The sequence below is a fragment of the Toxorhynchites rutilus genome, chromosome 3, assembly GCF_029784135.1.
Source record: "Toxorhynchites rutilus septentrionalis strain SRP chromosome 3, ASM2978413v1, whole genome shotgun sequence".
NCBI lineage: Eukaryota > Metazoa > Arthropoda > Insecta > Diptera > Culicidae > Toxorhynchites > Toxorhynchites rutilus.
The window spans coordinates 244,031,008-244,056,711 of record NC_073746.1 but is presented as its reverse complement, the minus strand read 5'-3'; the positions used below and the strand labels follow the sequence as shown (position 1 = coordinate 244,056,711).

The 25,704-nt window shown below is 42.7% G+C and overlaps 2 protein-coding genes across 6 annotated transcripts in view; one reads left to right on the top strand and one right to left on the bottom strand.

Annotated features, from left to right (window-relative positions):
• Nucleotides 1-2,027: 2,027 nt before the first annotated feature.
• On the top strand, nt 2,028-3,581 carry LOC129774080 (uncharacterized). Its single transcript, XM_055777777.1, has one exon. The coding sequence runs from the start codon at nt 2,028-2,030 to the stop codon at nt 3,579-3,581; it is 1,554 nt and encodes a 517-aa protein (XP_055633752.1).
• A 7,123-nt stretch (nt 3,582-10,704) lies between these two features.
• Nucleotides 10,705-25,704, bottom strand: part of LOC129774506 (calmodulin) — a 48,196-nt gene continuing 33,196 nt past the window's right edge. For 3 of the 5 annotated variants that reach the window (XM_055778254.1, XM_055778255.1, XM_055778257.1), the window contains exons 2-5: nt 19,443-19,848; nt 11,882-12,377; nt 11,619-11,822; nt 10,705-11,549 (exon numbers count right to left, since the gene is read on the bottom strand). In XM_055778254.1, coding sequence (XP_055634229.1) covers nt 11,392-11,549; nt 11,619-11,822; nt 11,882-12,377; nt 19,443-19,445 — 861 coding nt within the window. In that variant the 5' untranslated portion in view covers nt 19,446-19,848 and the 3' untranslated portion in view covers nt 10,705-11,391. Of the gene's footprint in view, nt 11,550-11,618; nt 11,823-11,881; nt 12,378-19,442; nt 19,929-25,704 lie in introns of all 5 variants that reach the window. The other 2 variants (XM_055778256.1, XM_055778253.1) reach the window with 2 other exon arrangements.

Genomic DNA, 25,704 nt, shown 5'->3' with positions numbered 1-25,704 from the left:
CGGCGATGCGTCAGAAAGGATTGTGCAGGATCTGCTTAATTCCCCATCGGAAGTGGCCATGTCGATCCGGAAGAGAATGTGGAGTGGACGGATGTCGACTTCGTCACCACGAGTTGCTGCATTCTCGCACAACTGTAATGACGAACAGTCAGTTTAGAGCCAGTTCAGCTGCCAGCGGGAACGGGAACGTAGTACACAACCATTATCATCAAGTATTACCATGTACTCTTTTTCGATATTTGCCGGTGACAATCGAAGCAGGGGAAAAGCGCGTCCACACGTTTGCGTTTCTAGATGACGGTTCTTCATCTACACTAATGGAAGCGGGAATAGCTGCCAAACTTGGGTTAGAAGGTGCAACTGAATCACTCTGGCTCAATTGGACAGGCAATGTTAGTCGGGAGGAAAAAGATTCGAAGCGTGTTTCAATCGTCATCACCGGAGAAGGTGGGAAGAATCGTTTCCAAATGAACAACATACGCACAGTTAAGAGACTCAACCTACCAAAACAAACGCTACAGTATGATGCATTAACGGAAGCGTATCCACACCTCAAGGGTCTGCCGGTGCGGAGTTATTCGGAAGCAATTCCGGGTATTATAGTTGGACTGGAACATGCACGACTACTCTCCACTTTAAAAATTCGTGAAGGCAGAGGTGACGATCCAGTGGCAGCAAAAACAAGACTGGGCTGGTGCATCTTTGGTAGAAGTTCTGGTGTGGGTCAATCCTTAGAACGCCTGCATCATCATTCCGAGCAAGATATGGGGAATCGTGAATTGCACCAACAGATGAAGAAATTCTTTGGCATTGAGGAAGCTATAATCACGGTTAAACCTGAAGCAGAAGTTGACAAACGTGCCAGGGAGATTATGGAGAATACCACACGACGAGTAGGGCTTGGCTTCGAGACGGGTCTTGTTTGGAAGCACGACGATGTAAGCTTCCCGGATAGTTTCAAGATGGCAGAGAGGAGATTGATCGCACTCGAGAAACGACTGGAGAAAGATCCTGCGCTAAGGCAAAAAGTTCACGAGCAGATCGTGTCATATGAGGAGAAAGGATACGCTCATCGAATAACCAAGAATGAATTGGATTCAACCGACTCGAGCCGAGTTCGGTATTTACCCTTAGGGGTCGTACAAAATCCCAAAAAACCCGGCAAGATTCGTCTGATCTGGGATGCAGCAGCGTGTTCTAAAGGCGTTTGTTTTAACGACATGTTGCTCAGAGGTCCAGACCTGCTAACGGCGCTCTTCGGCGTACTACTCCGTTTTAGACAGAGGAACATTGCTATCTGTGGAGACATACGAGAAATGTTCCACCAGATACGCATTCGAGACCTCGACAAACAGGCGCAACGGTTCTTGTGGAGATTTTCCCCTGATATGCTTCCACAGATATTCGTCATGGATGTGGCAACGTTCGGCGCCACCTGTTCGCCTAGCTCGGCGCAGTTCGTCAAGAACAAAAACGCCGAGGACACGCATCAAAATACCCGAGAGCAGCGCACGCCATTATTTACAGCCACTATGTTGATGACTACCTGGATAGTGTAGAAACTGAAGATGACGCGGTACAGTTGTGGAACGATGTTAAGTTGGTCCATGCTCGAGGTGGATTTGAGATCCGCAATTTCTTCAGCAACTCAGATGAAGTTATGCAGCGAGTGGGAGTGAAGGATTGTCCTGCAAATAAGTCGTTGAATCTGGATCCGTTGGGAGAAAAGGAGCGAGTTCTTGGCATGGTGTGGAGACCTGACTCTGACGATTTCACCTTTGAACCTTCTTTAAAGCCGGAAATTTTGAAGTTGATTGTAGATCGAACAATTCCGACGAAACGTCAGGCCACGAACAGTGATGTCGCTGTTTGATCCCCTTGGACTGATAGCACATTTCGTGGCACAAGGGAAAATTCTTATGCAAGACATTTGGAGATCGGGTACAGACTGGGATGAACAAATTACCGAGCATCTATGGGAGAAATGGTCTAGGTGGAGTCAACTCATTTTAGAGTTAGATGCAGTAATGATTCCAAGGTGTTTCTTCAGAGGTGCTAATAGTGGAGCTCTCAACAGCGTTCAACTGCATGTGTTCGTCGACGCTAGTGAAGAAGCATACGCATGCGTAGCATACCTACGAATTGTCGATGGTGGCATAATAAGATGTGCACTTGTAGCGGCGAAGTCAAAGGTGGCCCCGCTTAAGCCTCTTTCCATTCCACGATTGGAGCTGCAGGCCGCGATGATAGGTAGTCGTTTGGCAGACAGTATCTGCAAACACATAAGTCTCCCCATCAGTCAACGCTTTCTCTGGCTTGATTCCGCAACGGTGTTGGCCTGGCTGCGTTCGGATAGTCGACGTTACCACCCGTTCGTGGCATTTCGAGTAGGGGAGATCCTAAGTCTAACCACCGTTGATGAATGGCACCATCTGAAGTCCAAGCACAACGTGGCAGATGAAGCAACCAAGTGGGGATCTGGTCCTAGCTTCGATCCAGAAGGGCGATGGTTTCAGGGACCACTATTTCTGAGTAAATCAGTTGAAAGCTGGCCAGTGAGCAAAGGAGAGATACCTCCAGCTACAGAAGAGCTCCGGGCTGTTTATACCCACCATCATTCGACGTTCCAACCACTTATCGAGGTGAAGCGTTTCTCTAAGTGGCACCGACTACTACGCTCCACCGCGTACGTACTAAGAGCAATCAAAAGGCTCAAAAAGCAGCAGCTTCGTCCTTGGATATCATGCGATGAGTATCGTGAAGCGGAAAACCTGCTTTGGCGTCAGGTACAAATAGAGTGCTATGCGGATGAATATACATCACTGCACTATAATCAGCAAAACCCCTTGGCGAATCAAATGAAACCGTACAAGTGCAGTCAACTGTACCAGCTAACACCGTACATAGACGATGTAGGAGTTATGAGAATGAACAGCCGAATAGGGGCTGCACCAAACGCCCCGTTCCAAGCTAAGTATCCAATCATTCTTCCAAACAATCACCATCTAACGTCCCTCCTCGTTAACAGCTACCACTGCCGCTTTCTACATGCGAATAACGAAACTGTACTCAATGAGATGCGACAGCGTTTTCGTATACCATCTCTACGAAACTTGATCAGACGAGTCTCCAAGGAATGTCCATGGTGTCGAGTCAACAAGGCGGCCCCACGGCCCCCGTTCATGGCACCGCTTCTAACAGTGCGTCTAACATCATTCGTCCGTCCATTTACACATTCAGGAGTTGATTACTTCGGGCCAATCTTGGTGAAGCAAGGTCGCAGTCTTGTCAAGCGCTGGGTAGCATTATTCACCTGCCTTTCCATAAGAGCGATTCACTTGGAAATAGTGCATAGTCTCACAACTCAATCGTGCGTGATGGCTATCCGACGATTTATAGCGCGCCGAGGAGCACCAGAAACCTTTTATTCCGACAATGGCACCAATTTTATCGGAGCGAACAACCTATTGAAGGGTCAGCTTCGGGCGGTCAACGAACATTGTGCAGCGACGTTCACCAACGCTAGGAGGAAATGGCAGTTCAATCCTCCCTCCGCACCACATATGGGTGGTGCCTGGTAGCGCTTGGTACGCTCGGTCAAAACGGCCATGGCCACAATCAGCGATCATCCCCACCATCCCAGCGATGAGGTGCTGGAAACAGTTGCACTGGAGGCTGAAGCAGTGGTCAACTCCAGACCTCTAACATATGTCGCGTTGGATTCATCTGATGCTGAGGCAATCACTCCGAATCATTTCCTGCTTTACGGAACCCGTGGTATTGATCAACTACCAACACCTTTAACTGAAGGCGTAGCGACACTTCGAGACAGCTGGAAGTTGGCACAAGGTCTAATCGATAAATTTTGGAGGAGATGGATCCGCGAGTATCTACCAGAATTGGCGAGGCGTACGAAGTGGTACCAACCAGTGAAGGCATTGGAGAAAGGATATCTTGTTATAGTGATCGATGAGAACAAACGGAATGGATGGATGAGAGGCAGAATCATCAACGTTACAGAAGGGAAGGACGGTCAGGTACGCAAAGCTGAAGTCAAAACGGCGAACGGAATAATAACACGATCAGCAGTGAAGCTAGCATTGCTGGATATCGTAAAATGAGTTACGGTGGAAGAATCTGGGCTATCCCGGAACTACACGGAAGGGGGAATGTTGTCGAACCCACCGTGCAACAGACGGCAGTTCTGACAGGAGGGACTAGTGAATTCCGGGAGCCCTAGACAATTGGCAACTGCCATTCAATGAGAGTGAGACGGAACAGTCAGTTGACAGCTCAGTGTATTAAGAACAAAAACAAATGGAAAAAGTGAAGATAATAGAGTGAATAAAAGGAGTAGAAGGATTTATAGCGGTAATTTGGGAAAATTGAAATATTAGGCAGATTAGAAAGGTATTAAAATAGGTGTGAAAAGCCGAAGTAACAGTATGTATGATGATATGGAATAGGAATTGAAATTTAAAATGAATTTATCGCAGATTGTATATTGAACCCGAGGATTGGATTATGTTGGAAGGATAGATTTATTCAGGAAAACGCAAACTAAAATGTAAGAAATATAACATGTATCAAGACAAATGAATATATTCAAAATATATTTCAGCTTTAAAGCTGCTTGAACAGTAACGGCTGCTAAAAGACGTGTTGAGATTTCCCTATCCGGTCCGATTCTCGGCAACACGAAGCGACGGTTCCCGGTCGGTAACGATGTGGCTTCTTCACACCTCCTGTGGCTGGCGCGCTTTTCCGAATTGCTTTCGTGGCTGTTCGAGAGAAAATAATGACGAAAGCAAAGGAAGTGTCATGTTTTATACTCAGATAGTGTGGAATGTATATCCGATCTCTTTCACATTCTTTTCATTATATTTGTAGCTCAGCCTGAGAGCAAAACCATCTCACATTCCAATAACGATTAATGGGTTTCCAAGTGGGTTCGCTACATACGGATACGGATGATTTCAATAACCTGATTTCAAAGCTATTTTTAAGCTATTGAAACAATTTTTCGAGTCAATAAATAGCAATCATATAACTCTTGGAAATTTTATCTTTTGTATTAAATGATTATCATACCGTTCCGTTGATTCGACGCAGAATGATTAACGCTTAAAGAAGGAATTGTCTCGAGGTCATTCACTTGCTTTTATCAAACTTTTCTAAGCAGAAAATCCACAAGCATATAGAATGGATTCAACAACAAAGCGATCTTAACGTCATATTCTGAAGAACTTCCAGCGGTCTGAATACATGTAGTCTCTAGAAGAGATAAGTTCATTTGCGCTCAAGAATTCGAATGATTGTGATATTATATTTTTATTATTTTGGGTCTACAATAGATTAATAACCTAGATTCAAACTTTCAAACGACCACTTCACAAATCGAAGGTTTCCCGGTTACATACCGTTTGAAAAATTAGTTTTATGGATATGTTTTGAGTTACAACAAATTACATAAAATTTAGTTCGCTGTTGCGCAATATATTCTTTGTTCACACTTTTTGAAATATACTTCAAAACTTCAAGGTGAATTTAAAGAAATGTGCTATATAACAATACCAATTAGAATACACATTGAACAATATACTGAATATCACACTTTGTTCAAAAGTAAGTTATGAATTTTAGTTTCTTCCGATATTATTGTAAAGACATTTGAAAAATCACCAACCAGGGATGTCGCCACCAGACGAGGACACTGTACCACTATCATCGCGAACGTCAAATTACAGGCCACCATCGCCTCTATGCGACACTGAGTGGTATCTCGGTATGTCGAATTAGAGGTAACTTTTGCGGGCGCTACACGATTCGTCCAACGTTTCACTCGAATGTTGGACTCAAACATTTGACTCGATGAATCGACAAATGTTTTGACGAATGTGCTGCTATACGGTGAAGTGAATGTTCGATTCAATGCAATCGGTCCAAACAATCAGCGAGTATGTGGATCGAATGTTTATTATTTTTATTTGCCATCAAAAACGTTAGGAAACTAGATGACGATGCGAGTATTGAAATTGCTGCCGTAGCAATTGTACTGATATCGGGCTGTAAATTAAAAATGCTTGAAATCAACATTATTAAACTGCAATATTTCGCCGATGATTCGAATTTTATAAATCAATTTCATAGTTCCTTCATCTAAAACTTGTAAACAAACCAATCTGTCAAAGATAGATTCGGACGAATCTTGTAGCGGTGTATCGAATGTCGTCGAGTGTCTAATCAACCAATGACAAAAATCCTTTGACTCGTGCCACTCGCGTTGGAAGGTAATCCACAACGAACGGATTACCTTCCAACGCGAATATTCGACACTCGACATTGGAGGTTCGTAGCTCGTCAGTCGACTACACGATGCGTCGAATCATCGAGCGTCCAGCATTCGAGGGTGTTCGTAGCATCGTGTAGCGCTGGCTGAACGGATTACCTTCCAACGCGAATATTCGACGCTCGACATTGGAGGCTCGTAGTTCGTCTATCGACTACACGATGCGTCTAACCATCGAGCGTCCAATATTCGGGGGTGTTCGTAGCATCGTGTGGTGCCGGCTTTACTGTACTTAGTTGAGATTACTATGCCAAACAATACGCCTCGAATGCGTTCTGAGATCGTAAAAATTTTCTTTAACGAAAAAACTCTAAACAGAATGAGAATCGAACCCGAACCCCCGGTATGATCATGTTTGACGCTAACCACTCGACTATGGGAGCACTATGTCTACCTCGAGGATTGTTATATCATCGCACCAGAGAAAATTTTGTGCAGTGTTCTTCATTAGCTACAGAACACCATTTTGATACGAACTGTCTTCTACTTTCCATCCCTTTCGGAGTTTTCATCAAGTTCCGCTAGACCAGGGGTTTTCAAATGGTGCTCCGCGGGAAATTTGTGCTCCGCAAAGTTATAGTAAATGCTCCCACTTGAAAACCCATCTTGAAAAAAACATTCTTTAATTTAATTTCAATGGGCATATAGTGATTTATCTTTTTTTATTCTGGATCAGATGTCGTGTATCTGTCACCATCTAAGATATTCCCCGAAGTATAGGAGGAAGTCTCACGGTACCATGCGGTAAAATCATGCTTCACTCCCAGGTTTTTGAAACTAATGAAAATAGCACCTGGGCGCACCCTTTCTAAAAACTTTCCTATCACCACAGCACAAAACCTTTTCATGTGCGATAAATAATGAACACTGAATGATGTGAACCAATGTGAACATAGTAATTTTGCATTACAGGGATAGCGTATGCGCTGCGGCGTCAACACTACAGCGAGGTGAAAAAGTTTTTTAGAATATGTTGGACTACGTGTATATTGAATTTTTTGGTGGCCACGAAAATATTGGAATAGATCCACCGTTTGAGGTTTCGTTTTCTATCGGTCGCAGCTGGTGGACGTTATACGGGTTGATGGTAGCTCCGATTTCTCGGCCCAAGATTCGAGATGACGAGGCCACCTTGCTGTCGGTCTTCGTTTCTAGCTACTGCTGCAATTTACGGTCGCGCAGTGCCGTCGAGCGGCTGGAACCAGGATTCTGTTCGATGTTCTCGTCTATTTTCCGAAGGGAGAGGAAGTTGTAAATGCCGGGTCGGCTGTATTCGGCGGACACTAAGTGCCTCACGATGTTCAAAATCTGCCCTCAACTAAGAACGCTGTCATTTTCCTGTACAGGGTTGCTACGATTTCGGATGCATAGGTGAATTCACTGCCAGGTTGGCAATGTAAAGAAATGAAAAAAGTAATGAAAAATCGTTAAAATCAGTCCATTTTTTTCAATACTTATATTACAGTCCCGCATGAGGGAATCGTATTTAGAATGTAATGGGCTGTTCAATGTTCAATGTGGTAAATTTACGAGGGATTCTTTTAAAATAAATATAAAGACAGAAACCACAAAATATAATTCAATGAACCAAAATTTCCTTAAATCCTACGTTTATTGGACCTTCTACAAAAATGCATCGACGCCCTTATCAGTTGATTTGCAGCAGCCTTGGCGAAAACTGTGAAACAACTACGTTCGATACTTTGTTCATACTGTCAATTTCTCGCCAGAACGCGAAGAAGTTGGCATCTCGTGTCCGCCGGATATAGCCGATCCGGGATTTGAAACATCCTCTTTCATCAGGAGAATGGCAAGAGCGTGGAAAGGAAGCCTGGTTCCGATCGTTCGACAGTGCTAAGCAATTGTAAAGTGCAGCAGAAGTTAGAGAGGGAGACCGAGAGCAAGGTAGCCTCATCGTCCCGAGCCTTGGAAGTCGGAGCAACCGGTCAAACTATGAACAAGTACATTTATGCGGAAGCGTCAGTCTAGGCCGGCCGTGTCTGAGCAGCAGGCAATCACTCAGAAAGAGCGGCTGACAACAAAACATTGGAGATGGACCGGCTGGAGATGACGTTGTACCGAAATCCGCCAACCCTCCCAAAGGCCCCAAGCTGCGACCGATAGAAAATTGCTGGGCGAACCACAAACGGAGGACCTACTCCAATAATTTTGTGGTGGAGAAGCAGCTAATCGCCAAGGTCACGAAAGATCTGAAGAACATGGTGACAAATATCTTCTCATCGATCATGCCTAAGATTCCGGTCAACTACCGTAAGGCTGACCGGCAGAGTGTTGAATAGTTTTCTTAGAAGGATTTATAAGCAGCATTCATGGTAAGTTTTGGTCCATTCAATTATCGGTTGTAGTTTTTTTATAGCCATCCGAAATTTGTCCATTTTTTTGAAACATACGTTAACAGCCGTTATTATGAAAAAAAATGCATTAATACCTAATTACGAGGTATGTTCAAAAAGTATCGCGAGTTAGGTATATTCGAATTTCGATTATATCTCTTACTTATGCCGACAAGTTCGGCTATTTTGAATGTTCAGTTAATTATTGACAGCTGCTTTACTTGTACGTGCTTTGGCTCGTTTTCGATTCTTGCCTACTCAAAAATATGGATCAAAGAACCTGTACAAAATTTTGTGTGAAAATCGAAATTAAGTGCGCGGATGCATTCCGAATGTTGACTATGGCATACGAAGAAGCTACCTTGGGCCGAAGCAACGTTTATCGGTATAAAATGTTCTCAGAAAGCCGAGAAGATGTGAACAACGGAGAGCGAGCCGGACGCCCGAGCACTTCAGCAACAGACGGAAAAATTGATGAAGTGAAGAAAATGGTATTGGCCAATCGTCGAATCACCGTTAGAGAAGTTGCTGAGGATCTAGACACATCGATTGGCTCGTGCCATTCGATTTTTATCAATGATTTGGGCATGAGACGGGTCGCTGCGAAATTCATCCCAACATTGCCCGTTGCTTGTGGGTGACTAACCAGTGCTACTAAGGCGTCGTGCACAAATTACGTAACGCTAAAAATCCGGATTTTGGACCTCCTCCCCCTCCTACGTAACGCAATTTCCTATCTCTAATACACAGAAAATAACGCAACCTCGACCCCGCTCCCCCTTATCGCGTTATGTATCTTGTGCACCACGCCTACTGAAGCCGCAGCCGTCGTATTCCCCAGATCTGGCCGCCTGTGACTTTTTCTTGTTCCCGAAATTGAAGAGGCCCATGAAAGGACGACGCTATGCTACTATTGACGATATAAAGACGGCATCAAAGGAGGAGCTGAACAAGATACAGGGTCTTTCAGATTAAACGCTCACGCAAAAAAATCGGATAGCTCCTTAACAAAAATTTTTTCGCTCCGTCGATGGTAACACTGGATTAACCACTTCGGGACGATAATATTCGGCTACTCGTTCAGTCTGATCGGATGGTTTTTAGTGTCAAGATGTACAATTTACAAGAACGTGTATTTTTAGTGAAATCGTATTACTCGAACAACCGAAGCCTTAATGAAACTTTATCCTCTTATGGTGAGAATTTCAACATTTCTCGTCGTCGATTTCTTCCTCTGGGGGTACGTGAAGGACCGTTGCTATGTTGATAAGCCACAAAGTTTGGAGGAACTTAAAGAAGAAATAACTCTGATTTTCAACAGCATCGAAGTCGTAATGTTAGAATTGTGCATGAAGAATTGTGTTCACCGTTTAAAACGCGTTATCGAAAAAAGGGGTGGTCACATATAAAATGTCCTAAAATAAGCTTTATTTTGGTTTTTTTAAAATAAAAATCGGTTCACTTTTGTAGAAGTTATTAAAGTGTGTTGCGTGAGCGTTTAATCTGAAAGACCCTGTAAAAAAAGATTTTTTGAAGTGCTTCGAAGATTGGAAAAAAACTTTGGCACAAGTGTATGATATCTCATGGGGATTACTTTGAAGTTGACAAAATAGGTATTCATGAATAAATAAATAGTTTTATAAAAAACACCAAATTCGCGAAATTTTTTTGAATACACCTCGTACATCACTAACCACAGTGAATCCTGATTCTTCTCACCCATTCCCACTAACAATGTTTCCTTCCATGATAATCTCAAATGAACTACGCTATAGAGGCTACCCTTCTGACTGCGAATATCATATTAACATTCTTTCTCTTCCCCTGTTGACTGTAAGGACGTGGCCAGCGTCGTTATTGACTGATTAAAGCCCGAATCACCGAAACATGCACAATGAGAATGATTTGCTACTCCCAAGCTCCCAAGGACAGGACGGCGAAATGGGTTGATTATCGGGTCGTTCTGGCAGATAATACGTAATCAAAGAAACGCTGCTGATAGACAGTAATGCATAGGATAGATTTATTATTCAACACTGTACATTAAGAGATTGTACACTGTGACATTCGTAACATTACTAGATAATAATATGTAAAAGTTGATGTTTGCTTTTGGTTTGCCACATTTCACGCTGTATTTAATCTAAGCCCTACACCCATTGTCAATGCATTGTATCATGTCTCGTCCTGGTGCTGCTCTTGTTGAGTTTTTGTATTAGTTGAAAATTTCTCTTAGATAACGTTCATACTATAGATATTTAAAACCAGCTAAAGATGGCAAAAATCGTGAAATTCAAAAATTTTCTGTTTACAACATTGATAAAGTTAAATGCCTCATGATAATATTTTGTGTCTGACTAGCATCACATGAATTTGTTAATTATTCAAATAGACGCTACATAACATCTATTCAGAGAAGAGCTGTTTTAGTTTACTACTTGTTTTGTATCTTGAATAATCTGATATGTGTACTTATGCTTATCCGTAGTAAGAACCGATTATATTTACCCATTTTGGTGAAATTTATTTTATTCTTTTAAAATGCATTATAGAAAACTTTGATTACAAGTTAGCGGAATGTTTGTTGAAAATGTTGAACATGCGAATGATATCTGATGTCTTTGATTGGTGTATAAGCTTTTACGATTGCCAATTGAGTTGCGTTTCGTTGGTCAGTAAGATGATAGTTTAAACGTGAACGTCACAGGTAAGTGATTGTGGTGTCATCGCTTCTTCATCGTCGTCATTCTCCTGGGAATCTTCAGGCTCTCCGAGGGCATGCACAAATTCGTAAAAATCGATACGGCCGTCACCATCGACATCCACCTCTTTGATCATATCTTCAACTATAAACGGAAAATAAAAATGAGAGATTTGAAGTATTTTTTTGTTGTACAGAAATGAATGTCTCTTACTTTCTTCTTCGTCAAGGTCTTCCCCAAGACATTGTAGCACCGCTCGAAGATCGGAAGCCGTAATGTACCCGCGATTGTGCTTGTCAAAGACACGGAAAGCATCGCGAAGCTCACGTTCCTCCTGATCTGCAGAGGTTTCTGCCATGGTATCCGTCATGTTGGACATAATATCGACGAATTCCTCGAAACTCACATTTCCATCGCCTAAAACAACAATCGTTAGATGTCGGCTACAGGAAACGAAATGTAGTGAAACAACTTGCCATCGACGTCGATTTCTAGCAGCATCTCCTGTAACTCCTCTACCCGGGCAAACTGGCCCAGCGAGCGCATAACGGTACCCAGTTCCTCCTTAGTAATTGACCCATCATTGTCCTTGTCGAAGAGTCGAAACGCCTCCCGGAATTCCTTCATTTGGTTCTTTGAGATAAACCTCTTGTTGAGGCTGTAGTTGAAATTGCTGGATGTGATTGAATCGAAGGTTTGCGATCGGCGAGTTCTCGATTGCGAACCACCGACGGAGGCACCATCAACGAACACATTTCCGTCCACGCTGGAGCTGTCGCTTGGGGGTCTGTCCTCCTGCCGTCGGGGCATACTTTGGCTGCTGATTGCGGAATCGGCACTAAGATCGGATGAGATGCCGCCCAGTCTCTGCGTCGAATAGCTGTGGCCGTTGTCACTCTGGTTTGTGTGGCTGGAATCTGGTTCGCTCTGCTGATGCTGCACTACGTTGTCTGGATCAGTGGTTTGCCGAGTCTGTAAGAAAAACAATGTAACTAAATAAATGAATCAAAACAATATCAATATCCGAGGGAAAAGAAAATGTGTGAACTAGAAATTAAGTTTTCTTTTCCAAGTTGATGAGGTTTTTCCGAATTTCGTTCAATTTAAACCTGTTCTCAAATTTTTTCAAACAACATTTCTACCAAACGCGTGGTTGTATTCATATTTCTGTTGGGACAGTTTTTCAAAACATCGATATGAGTAAACTGATAAATACGGAATTTTTTTATGTCTATATTGGAATATCTACGGTTGAATTTGACATTCGATGCGTCTCAAGTGACTAAACCACAAAAACACTCAACCGTTTACAGGACCACCAATGTATTTCTTACAAAACAAGTTTTTCTCGAACTTCGTTTCATTCTAATTCAATAACTGAGGTGATAAATTAGCGAATTGAACAAAATGTTTTAATAGTGCTACGTCAACAATACGGTCGTGTTTTTGATACCAGCCTCAATAACTTCCACATGGATCTTCGAAACGTCATGTTGAAGTACTTTCAATGAATCTGTTAGGTCCAAGCTTGGTAAAAAAAGGTAAATGGTTAAAAAAAACACCATTTTGAGCAGATTCTCGAATTAACCCTAAGAGTCAACAGGTACTGTTGATTTTTCGTTGTCTGGAGCGATACTAAAGAACTGAACTCACTGAATTACTGAGTCGTTTTTCAGTATCTCTTAGCAAAATTACAATTCCAATGTACACTCAGAACACGAGTGTGGGGTGGCGGCGTCGACAGCAACCGTTTTCACCTTTTTTTTCTTCTATTATAGTGACTTTCAACACATTTCGGCTGGTTCGTCACTTTTACTTCCATTTTTGAAAGAATGCCGGGAGTGAGAATTAAAGTAGTGATCTTTGCGTGAGAGTTATGGATGTTACCACTATGCCAGATCGCCTCCTCATCCGCTTTCAGCTGTTATCGTTGAAAAATACCTTCTTCACATCCGGCTTAGAATGCGCTGCACTTTTTTCATTCCAGAAACAATGCTCGAATTCACGAAAAGTAATCTATCGATTGGAAAAAGTCACCAATCAGCCATTCACGATATATCAGTCTTCCAGCTAGCGACCAGGTGGCGACGGCAACGAGGCATTCTAAATGGTCTCTTACAAGGTTGAGTGTTTAGATCCGTTTTCCAAATTAGCCTTTTTCAAGGCTGGAAGTAATCCAACCAAGAAAGTCTGGAATTCTGAGAAAGACTCTATAATTCAAAGCACCATCATCATTACACATTACTCTTCCAGCAAAAAAATAAAAATTAATTCGCTTTTGATTCCTTCGAATTATGATGCATCGAAAACCTTTAACCATTCTGTACTCGTACGCAAAATCATAAGTTGTATACTTGCGCTCAGTGTCACAGACTGCGCGTATTGCTATGGTGTATTTTTAGTAATTGGTATTTCTTTAAAGAAAAATATATAATTGAATGAAAAAAACTCCAGATTTTTTTTTCTTCAACTTCATTGAGTTATAATAGTCAGTTAATTCAGCCTTGTCGAAACAAAATTATTGATTCTCGGTCTATGAGACCATATGTGCGAGTATAGAAGGGTTAAATACCTCTTTGATAGTTCCGAAAGTTTCGTCGGTCCTGGAGAAGAACAATGGTTTGTGTGGAGATTTGCGTTTTAGTATGCATCGCGAATATTCTCCTCTTGCTAGACATAGTGCTGCCCGAAGTGATTACATATTTGTTCCCTCACCACCTTTATCTATTTGATATCTAATGAAATCATAAATTTGTAATGTGATTCAGCTTTACTTCTGTCCGTAAATGCAAGCTCTGAGCTATGTTTACTTCGCGCATATTCTGAGGTCTGATTGTCCTCAGCCAGCAGAGGTAATAACGCCCAAATCTTTGAACCCCAAACGAAACGCTCTCGTTTTCGATATTTCAAACTTACATCCCAGTACAGATGCAGAAGCACTCTCCACCAGACGACATGAAAATCGACGCGGTGCCTTCACCGAACGAAATTACACCACTGTGTGCGATATCTATCTTCCATTCTTCTTTTGTATTGAGCTATACAGCTGTGTCTGGCATCAGCATTGGGAAAGACTGCTCTCTGCTAGCAGGAACGAGACTTCGACTTGAATAATGATTATCATGGCTTGAATTATAGAGAGTTTAAAATTTATTCTAAAATTATTTCTCTTGCCTTGAAGAGGCCAATTTGAAAAACTGAACTAAACTGTCTGCCTTAAGAAAGGTCATTTGGAAAACCTCGTTGCGACTAGGCGTTAGCTGGATGACTAGAGAAACATGAATGCTGTGAAATAGCGAATAGCGTGTTTGTACTCAATAAATTGAAAACGAACGAAGCTTAAATTGCAATATTTTCTCTATCCACATTGTCAGTGGAAAGAACGCTACATTTGCTCTTTCTATTTCTTTCAATGTGCCGTTTTCTGATTTGTCATGAGTACTGGAAGACGTTGTCCTACGTCAAAAAATAGGTAATTATTTCCTGAGGTTTCCGTTTTTGTTATTGTTATTGTTACACTAAACTGACCAGACGTTCCGCGTTACGCGGGACAGTCCCGCATTTCAACAAAATGTCCCGCGTAAGATTCCGTCCCGCGAAACGCATTTGGCAAAAGAAACGAAAATTTCCCGCGATATCAATAAATTTCAATAACACAATTTGATCATGTTGATTTTCTTAAATGGATGAACCTCAAAAAAACTTTTATTTGGCGGACTGTTCAAGAGCGCTTCTAATGCATCCAAAGATTAATACGTTGAGCTGGTTTCATCGCACCGACATTGGGCTTTTTATTTAGAGAGTGTCAACTGGAAGCGACAGCAACAAAATTGGAAAATTATTTTTTATAAAAGTCCCCTATTGATCCGCAGGGACCAACGTGAGTCAGACGAAAAGTTCATCTTTGGTCCCCTAGCTCGGTTAGGCCTTAACGTTTTATATAAGCCGGAAGAACTAGTGTATATTCGACAGAAAAAGGCAGATTTGTTTGATGAAGTATCGTAAATGAAGCGCTGGGCGGTCTTACGGAAGTTGGCTGGAACATGGCCGATGAAAAGATCTCTCTATTTTGGCCATTCGCCCAAAAGTTTTCTATCGGACGCAGCTGGGAAATGTTGGGAAGATTGGTGGTCTTCGTGACAATGTTTATCTCCAGCCGATCCATTCTCCAGTGATCTTTTGGCATAATGGGCTGATCCCAGGTTCGGCATAAAGACCACATCACTTTCCCAACTCCGGCAAGCACTTCGTACTATATATCCCCCCGTTCACCATATGACTCGAAAGAAGAGCGGCTTGGACATTCCCTTCACGTCTGTCAGAGAAGGGCTTGCTTTGAGAACTTGATGTGAATGATATATTTGACGTCAACGCTTACCTGGGGAACGTAAATTACCCGGTCCCCTGCCATTCGTTGAATTCTAGCATTAAGTACGTCTCTACTTTCATTATGAGTACGGAAATAAGATTTTCACTTCTTTCGCCAGAAAGAAGCTTTTCACCAGCACCTCAAGCTACTCCTTCTGGGTGATTGCCGTGCCACACCTCGAACCACACTCAGAAGTGGTTGCAGGAACATCTGCCGTTCTGGGCAAAGGATATGTGGCTGCTATCCAGCCCCGATCTTAATCCGCTGGATTACTCAGTAGAGCGTGCCATGAAATCCAAGAACACCCGAGTACAGCAAGCATCAGACAAATATTTATCCGTACCTGGAGAGAAATGGTCGTTATTGCAGCAAGTGAAAACTAGATCGATGATTAACATAGTTTGAAACTCTTAGGGTGCTCATACACTGTTTGACCGAAGCCAAATATTTGACTCTTTTTGACAGATAAAATTTGGTCAACGTGTACTGATCAAATATATTGTACACAAAACACGACAAGCAAATATTCAATTATTGGATGCCTAAAATATTTTTTCAGTCTGTTCTTCGAACCTGTCGGTACATTGTTAGGTTACCTTGAATATTTCAGTTGATTTTTTTTCCATGTTCGGTGTTTGATATTGTTTACTACTGTTGAAAATTGAAGAGTGGCAAACAAAATAGTGTTTGTACAAATATCAAATCAAACTTTATCTGTCAAAAAATATCAAATATTTGACCTCCGGGCAAACAGTGTACGGCCACCTTTAGAATCATTCTTCTTTTGAATAAATAAACAAAATCGAAACCGAAATTGGTTGCACGTCCGCTACTAAGCGAACGATCATGAGCTTATAACTCAGGGCCCTCAATTTACAATCTTTGTGTGTTATCCTAGGTACTGCGTCCACGCAACAACCATCATGCAATGGTGATCCCAGCCCAGCCCTTCACATAGGGTCTGCTGCATCGGTAATTGGTGCTATCAATAAAACAACAATGGAAACCTCATATCACCAGTTCCACTGTGTATGGTCCAACTGTGAACATTCAAACAATAGGGTTATTATTACGCCGAAAAAGGCGATATTGTGTAATTTACAACATTTAGATGAAGGTGGTCCTTATCGCACTGTGAATCGATAAGATAGGAATACTCTTACGCCTAAATGGCTGCTGTGTAATATACAACAAAAGTATCGTAAAATAGAAATGTATACAAATAAATTTGGCTTTATTACAGCTGAATTGTTAAATGAGCCTAATAAAATTAACAGATGAGATTTTTTTTTAAATTTTTTGTCATTTAAAAAAAAATGAGGCCTAATACAGACCTTTATAATTTCTTCTTCCGTTGTTAATCGGTGTGTTCGATATGGATCTTCAATACCCGAATCCCCGAATTCCATTCATTCGAGCGCCACTAAGTGCTCCATGTTATCAATCGAAATCAGCACGGTGTAACATGTGCCACAATTAACTTCACAATATCTGTGCTACGCGAAAACTTCACCAGGCGTGCGGAGGTGTGTTTGCTAATTGGATTTCGAACGGAAACGATTTCATCTGCCGCTCTTTTCTCCACATAGCGGCCTGTGTATGGTAGGCATATCGCATACCAAACGAAGGTGGCAAAACAGTGCAAATAACCCGAAACACTGCCATCTGCCGTGTCGGAGACAAATGAGCTGACAGGCGGCGTTCGTTGGCCTACAGCTTCATTCAACCCGAAACCGTTTGCCAGTAGGTAAGAGTGCAAATGGCTACACTGAATACCTCCATATATTCCATCTGGAATTGGATAATGATTTAATGAGGTTATATATTATGGAGCAACGTGTGTTCTTCTTGGGCTGTACGTGATGTGGATAAGATGAACGATTGCTATTAATAGGAAGTCATAAATCGGTGCGTAAAGAGGATCAACTTTGCGAAAGATTGACTGCAACTTTTGATTCGTTCGTTTCTATTCGAAATGCAATCATGAAGTGAATCAAAAATCACTGTCAGTAACAGGGTAACAGTGTTCTGATTTGTCAATACAAGTCAAATTATCTTAGCGTTGAGTCTTTCTTCCAATCATTGATAGGCTCACTCGTTTGCTGATACGAGTAATTTTCTGTCAGTTACCGGAAGTTCATTCACAAGCATATCGCATATATTACTTGTAGCTAACATGTCTCGATCAACATAATATTCGTTTCCGGTACCTGTTAAAAAAATGAATGTTCAACATATTTTTTTTTGTTTTCAACCAAATAGAAAAAGGAAGGCAGTATCAAACCTAATACAATGATTTATGGCAAATATTTTACACGTCTTTGTACTCAGGTGGAAATAAACGGTATATGCTCACAAGTTGTAGAAGTATTTTATGTCATCAAAATTACGTGAGCTGCAGTTTGATTATCCCACAGCCTAATTTATTTTTGATACGATTTGTTATTTTCCCCTCGATCTCGTCCTGTCGTCATTAAAAATGTTCGCATACTTCATCGTTTCTGCCTTCAATAATCATTCCATTCAGACATTCGTATAGGAGAAGTCTTATTCAGGAATCAAATGTTGGAAAAAGTCCATTTTCTTGTGAAATTTCTTTAAAGCGATGTAGCATTGTTCGTTTGCATGTTTTTGTGCATATATAATCCATTATTTTCTTTGCTAGCGTAATCTCTAATGGAATCATTACCGTTTTAATGGAAGTAACATGTTTCATCTCTGCAGGATATTTCTATTCCTTCTTGTTTTATGCTACAAATAAATTCCAGGTTACTGAATGACTCATTATTGAATCAGTTCATCGAACGGGCAACTGCTGTGAGGACATTAGCTTGGTCTGAATTTTCAATAACGTGATACGCTATCAAATATTGAATTCGGATAAAATATATCAAATTACTTGGAAATAATTGATTTTGAGAATATTAACCGATTGTAAACTAAAATATTCAAAAACGACAGTTGTGTAAACTCAGCGAATATATACAAGAAGCATTTTCTAGTGTCGCCGCCTAGCGATGGTAGACTGAGATGAAAATTAACAACTCCTACAACTTCGAATCATTCTTTCTGCCGACTGCCGTGTATACTTAATTGAAATCCTAAACATAAATTTGATAATAATGCGCATACTCCCAAGATTCTGCTATATTCTCTCCGTTTTATGCCCACAAAAATTGAAACTGCTGCCAACGAATATGCTGGGACTCAGCGAATAATGCTGTGGTTATCGAATAATCCGGAACATTTATAAGCAACGTCCGACCGGTTGCCGCGAAGTATCCCACGCAATGCACACGGACACAGATTTCATATTAATAAACTTGATAAAGTTTATCTTTTATTTTTTTTGCTCATTTCACTTTGGAACCTTTCGCATAAAAACTTTATCCATATTCAAGACTCGCCAGAAAACAACTCATTTGGACTCGCATCCTCGGGGCGAGGATGATGGCGGCCAGAGGATTCAAAGATTGCTACTCGAAGGAAACTAATTAAAAGATAAGATTTGCATGGAGCTGCGGATTTCGCTTCCGTTCGTCCTGCAGTTTTCCTCCATCGCAACAGCTGGTGGGTACAACTAGGAAAACTGTTTAAAGTCCCTTATTCCGGTGCTGCAGATGGTGAGAAACGAATAAAAAATCAGTATCTTTTCTTTAAACACTTACCATAATAAGTTGTCGGATATCCTTGACGAAGGTCGACGCAGTGAGAAAGTTGTTCACCGCCGAGAAGATTTTACCTTCCAACTTGAATGGTTTTTCTTTGTTGTTCGTCTAATGGGTCGTTGCCTTCGAGTGGAGGTGTGCTAATAATAAGCAGGAGACGCTGATGCTGGCCTCGGTAGCGTCTCTTTGATTAGTGCGAATCGTTGGTAGCAGTATCCAATGGGTGTGAAGATGTTTAAGGGGGAGGAGGTTGCTACGGATGGGAACACTGATCCTGTTAATTTGGTCCTTCCTCGCCTTGCTCCAGGGCTGCTTGTCAACACTGCCGCAGGGGATGCTGATAATTTCTTTTTCTCATTTATCCTTCAAATTGAGCGTTTTATCGTTGCTAATTTTTTGTTTCTTGCTGTGAATGTGTATTCGAGTTCGGATGTTGGGATGGGGAGGGATTATCGTTGCTCTTGATATGTTGAACACGATACGATACTGCAAATGAATCCTCAGTCGTAGCATTGTTATGGCGGGGGAAGGATAATTAATTGCATTGTAAGCTCTTCGCAGGGGTTTCTCAGGAAAAGACAAATAACATAATAGATAGATTTTACTCTATCACAACATTTTGATCGAAATAGAATGTGTTTATTTTAGCCCCTACAAATGTTTTCTTTCATAATTACTCCGGAATACAGTCCAGTGAATCCAAGTGCAGTGAATAGAGTCAAGATTGCCGTAGGGAAACGGTAAATGATTGCTTAGAAATGAATGGTTTCCCTTGATGAGAACTAAATAAGTGGGACAATATTTTGGGGATTCACAGATCGATGTTTGTGTTCACTATTGATCGCCATTCGATGTTTGTGTTACAAAATATATTCTCAATTAGAACAAAAATATGGTTTTCAATAGCATTTCCCAAAAGAAATTATGTACAGGCAAACCTGTTTTTGTGCGGGGGATAGGGACCGCATGAAAAAAAAATCGTGCAAAACTTCACCAGTAGCTTTAAAAAATCGTGTTCGGTGCACATTTTGAAAAATACTTTTTTTGTGCGGTAGATAGGGACCGCATAAAAAAAGTTTCCCCCAAGAAAATAACTCAAATCCACGCCATTCATCAATTTCCTTTTGTTTCCCTGCTTTGCGACGGGACAGTTTGCCTTTTCAGTAGTGCGTGGCTGTGCTTTCAGTTGCATGTCGAAACATGTTGCTGTTAGAAATCATATCATGCAAACACTTAGAAAAACTTAGAGCATTTGATGGGAGGAAGGGAATGATTTCAGAAGTGGATAATTGATACACAAATATGCTTTTTTCGCACTGAAATGCATATGAACCTTCGAAAAAAAACTAAATGGACGATAACTTCGTCAAAATATGCTTATTTTCATATACCGCACAAAAAAATCGCACAAAAAAAACGCACAAGAACAGAAAACCGCACAAAAAAAATCGCACAAAAAAAAAATCCGCACAAAAACAGATTTTACTGTACTCGTTCTAGAGCATACCTCACTTTATATATGTTTTGTTATTGTTTTTCTGTTGAATTATAGAGACTATAAACTTTTGCCTTGAAAAAAGCAATTTGCTCTGGCTCGTTCACTCGATGACCATCAAACGGAAAGTGTTGTGTTTTAATAGAGTTTAACTTTTTTATACACGAGGTTATACACATTGTTGCCAGTCACGCATTAACTCTACAAGATGCTGCTCATCGCAGCGTATCAAGCAACTCAATCAAGAACTCTCACGATGTGTAATCAGCGTTAATTCCATTAACCAAATCATTGAAGCAATAAAAGACAAATATTTATGTATACCATAGCAAATGTTAGCTCATATGAATATAAAGTTGTTCCCCGAATTCATTGGAGGTTATTCCACCGACAAAACTTACGACCAATTTCAGATTGTGAGTCTATTCCGTGTAATTTTCTCACGAAAACATTATTCTGCGATAACGGAAATTGAAATCGACGTCCAGCCACGATATTCGTGATGCCGCCAACCACCTGACCACGAGAGCAAGAGCAGGCCACCGTTATGTCACAGAATCATTTACTGCTATTACAATTATAATGTGTATCCAGAAATATTGAGCTTGGAGGTAAAGCAAAAATCTGAACGCTGAGCATGTAGGAAATAATGAAAGGTTTCGATAGCTCATTACTTGGCAATTTCTTAAGGGATCGCAAACATGTTTAGATCAATTGATTAGAAATATTTCTACGCGTCTATCGCAATACATACATTTTTTCAGATAAACAATTGAATTATTGCGTAATATATATATTAGCCGTGGAGTTGCCGGCCTAGAATAGCACTTCGGGTCTTGGTCCCTGTCCCTGTCGTATGAGGCGACTAATCGGGTGACAACGCGAGTAAGGGCGCGGTAAAGCCTATTGGAGATTGCACGGGGGAAATACCGTGTACAGGAGCCACGAAAGGAGTGCCAAGCACATCAGGATTGACGCCAGTAAGATCCTGATTACGACATACTGGTTACGACATAGAAAACGGACACGATACGGAAACGATTCCAACACGACGCTAAAGGCTGACAGTCATGCTATCCTGTTCCCTGAGTAAGGAAAGGTGACACCTTCCTGAAACGGCGTGTAGGCTAATAGTGCGATTGCCCCCGTCCCGGTAATAACTTGGCAAGTCTTCGGGTACGTTCGATGTCTAGGCTCAGGCACTAGGTACTAGGCGTCAGATGTCACATTCCTGACTTGCGCTGATCTGGCTCTGAACACGGTCCCTATGAAGGACCGTGTCAACCCCTGCATGGCCTCACTGCTTGCATAGACAACCATGGGATCACTGATAGCGACTATGTACAACGAGCGGAGATAGCGACCCGAAGTTGGGACCCAACAGACATGAATACCATCGAACAATTTAACAGACGAAACGACGGTAATGAAGACACACCAACGGGAGAGGCGAGCGTGTTCGCAAGGAGCGGTAAGCTCCAGAGATCACCAATTCGCAACCAGACAGCCATAGCGAATCCTATAGAACACCAACAGCATCCACAACAAGGAGAGACTAGCCTGATACAAGTGCTAACGCATAAAGCCAACACCACCACTTCTTTAGAAGGGCTGCAGGTCGGGAGGTCAAGCTTGATGGAGGTCAAGAAAAAAGTGAACGAGCTCTACGAGTTCATTTAGGACAAAAACAATGTTCATACTAAGATCAAACATTTAGTCACAAGCATCAAATCCGCCGTTACGGCTGCTGACCGCGAACAGAAGGAGATGATCACGCGAGCAGAGGTTGTTGAAAAAGCACTCGCTGAAGCAAGGGAGAAGATGTCCGTCGAGATACAGGAGACGCCTAAGACGCCACGAAACCCACGATCGGACAAAAGGAAGAGGGATACCCCAGGGGATGAAGAAGACCTGAAGAAGGTTAAAAATGACAACCTGGAAAACAAAAAGGAAGGTGAAGGCAGTGGATAGCGAACTGTCGAAAAACAGACGGAGAAACGGAAGAAGAAAGAAGAAAAGAAGAAAGGTGTGCAGGAGACAAAAAAAACCAGGCCCAGACGCGAGCGAAGTAAGGGAGATGCTCTGATCGTCGAGGTGAAGGAAGGAGTGACTTACGCATCACTCCTGCGGAAAGTGAGAGACGATCCGGAGTTGAAAGAACTGGGAGAGAATGTGGTGAAAACCAGGCGCACCCAGAAAGGAGAGATGCTCTTCGAGCTCAAGAGGGATCCGGCGGTCAAAAGTTCAGCCTTCAAGGAACTGGTTGCGAAGTCGCTCGGTGAGGAGGCGATGGTGAGGGCTCTATCCCAGGAATCAGTGGTCGAATGCAGAAATCTCGACGAAATCACGACAGACGAGGAGTTAAAGCGCGAGTTAATAGAACAGTGTAAGCTGGACAATACACCAATGACGATCCGTATGAAGAAGGCGTATGGTGGCACGCAGACGGCGTCGATACGGCTCTCAACAGTCGCAGCCAATAAAATGGTAGAAACGACCAAAATAAAAGTTGGCTGGTCGGTTTGCTCGCTGAAGATGGTGCCCCGGGTGGCCAAGCGGATGGAGAGATGCTTCCAGTGCATGGGCTTTGGACATCAGGCAAGAAGCTGCACAGGCCCCGACAGGTCTGAACTGTGCAGGAGATGCGGTGAGAAAGGGCATGTTGCGAGAGACTGCACGAAGCAACCGAAATGCTTGCTCTGCAAACCAGAGAACGGCAGCGACCATGCGACAGGAAGCTTCAAGTGTCCCTCGTATAAGAAGGCGTTAGCAGAATCGCAGTAACGGAGATAATTCAGATCAATCTGAACCATTGCAACACAGCTCAGCAACTGTTGTGGCAGTCGACAACAGAGACAAAATGCGACGTTGCAATCATAGCGGAGCCGTACCGAGTACCCCGTGATAATGGCAGCTGGGCGACGGATAGCTTAGGGATTGCTGCAATACAGGTGATGGGCAGATATCCTATCCAGGAAGTGGTTGGAGGTTCACATGAAGGTTTCGTAATCGCCAAAATTAATGGAATCTTCATGTGTAGTTGCTACGCACCCCCGAGATGGACAACTGAGTAATTCCACCAGATGCTAGACGCAATGACCGAGGAACTAATCGGTAGAACACCGATCGTCATTGGAGGCGACTTCAACGCGTGGGCGGTGGAGTGGGGAAGTAGATGCACCAACATCAGAGGGTACAGTCTACTGGAAGCTCTAGCAAAGCTGGAAGTAACGTTACTGAACGAAGGTACCACTAGCACTTTCCGGAAAGATGGGCGCGAATCCTTCATCGACGTTACTTTTTGCAGTCCGTCGCTGTTAGCGAGTACGGAGTGGAAAGTGTGCGAGTCGTATACGCACAGTGATCACCAGGCGATCCGGTACAGAATCGGTCAACGAAACCACGTGCTAGTTCGGAGGACAACAAGCGGTGAGCGGAAGTGGAAGACGAATGCTTTCGACAATGACCTTTTCGTCGAAGCACTTCGTCTAGCTAGCGGAGCTTCAGATTGGAACGCAGAAAAGTTGACAGATCTACTGGTGAGAGCATGCGACACTACCATGCCGAGGAAAGTTGTACCAAAAAATGGAAGACGCCCAGCTTACTGGTGGAACGACTCTCTTCGCAACCTTCGAGCTAGCTGTCTTCAAGCCAGAAGACGCGTTCAGAGAGCACGATATAGCGCTGATAGAGAGGAACGAAATACGGTGTACCGAGCAGCTAGAGCCGCCTTGAAACGGGGAATTACACTGAGCAAAGCGAACTGTTTCAAGGAGCTGTGCCGAGATGCAGATGCCAACCCATGGGGCAACGCGTATCGAGTCGTGATGGCGAAGATCAGAGGACCTGTGACGCCCGTCGAATCGTGTCCCGAGAAGCTGAAGGTCATTGTGGAGGGTTTATTTCCGATGCATGATCCTACGACGATATGGCCACCGACACCGTACGCCGAAATAGCTACCGAACGTTCTCAAGTTTCCAGTGAAGAACTGGTAGCAGTGGCGAAGAGACTGCAGGTAAACAAAGCGCCCGGCCCCGACGGAATCCTCAACGCGACCTTGAAAACGGCGATTCAGGCGTTCCCGGACATTTTCAGGATAGTGCTACAGAAATGCCTGGATGATGGTCACTTTCCTAAGAAATGGAAGATCCAAAAGTTAGTGTTGCTGCCAAAACCAGGAAAGCCCCCGGGGGTACCAACATCCTATAGGCCTATATGCCAGCTGGATTCTCTTGGGAAACTCTTGGAAAGGATTATCCTCAACAGACTGACGAAATGTACGGAGAGTGACCATGGTCTGTCAAAGATGCAGTTTGGATTCCGGAAAGGTAGGTCCACCGTTGATGCTATCCGGACAGTGGTAGAAAAGGTAGAGAAGGCGTCACAGCAAAAGCGGAGGGGCGACCGACATTGTGCTATAGTAACGATCGACGTGAGGAATGCTTTCAACAGCGCTAGCTGGGAAGCCATTGCCGAGTCCCTACACCGTATGAAGGTTTCTGGGTACCTGTGCAGAATTCTAGGAAGCTACGGAACCGCGTCCTAGTCTACGAGACGAGCACGGGGCAGACAACGTTGAATATAACGGCCGGAGTACCACAAGGCTCTATCCTAGGCCCAACGCTCTGGAACGTAATGTATAACGGAGTACTGAATCTGAAGCTTCCCAAAGGCGTGGAGATCGTGGGCTTCGCGGATGATATCGCTCTCACAGTGGCAGGCGAGACACTCGAAGAGGTGAAGATGCTTGCAACCGAGTCCATCGT

Coding starts and splice junctions, on each gene's coding strand:
- LOC129774080 (XM_055777777.1), top strand. CDS start 2,028: ATGATTCCAAGGTGTTTCTTCAGAGGTGCTAATAGTGGAGCTCTCAAC.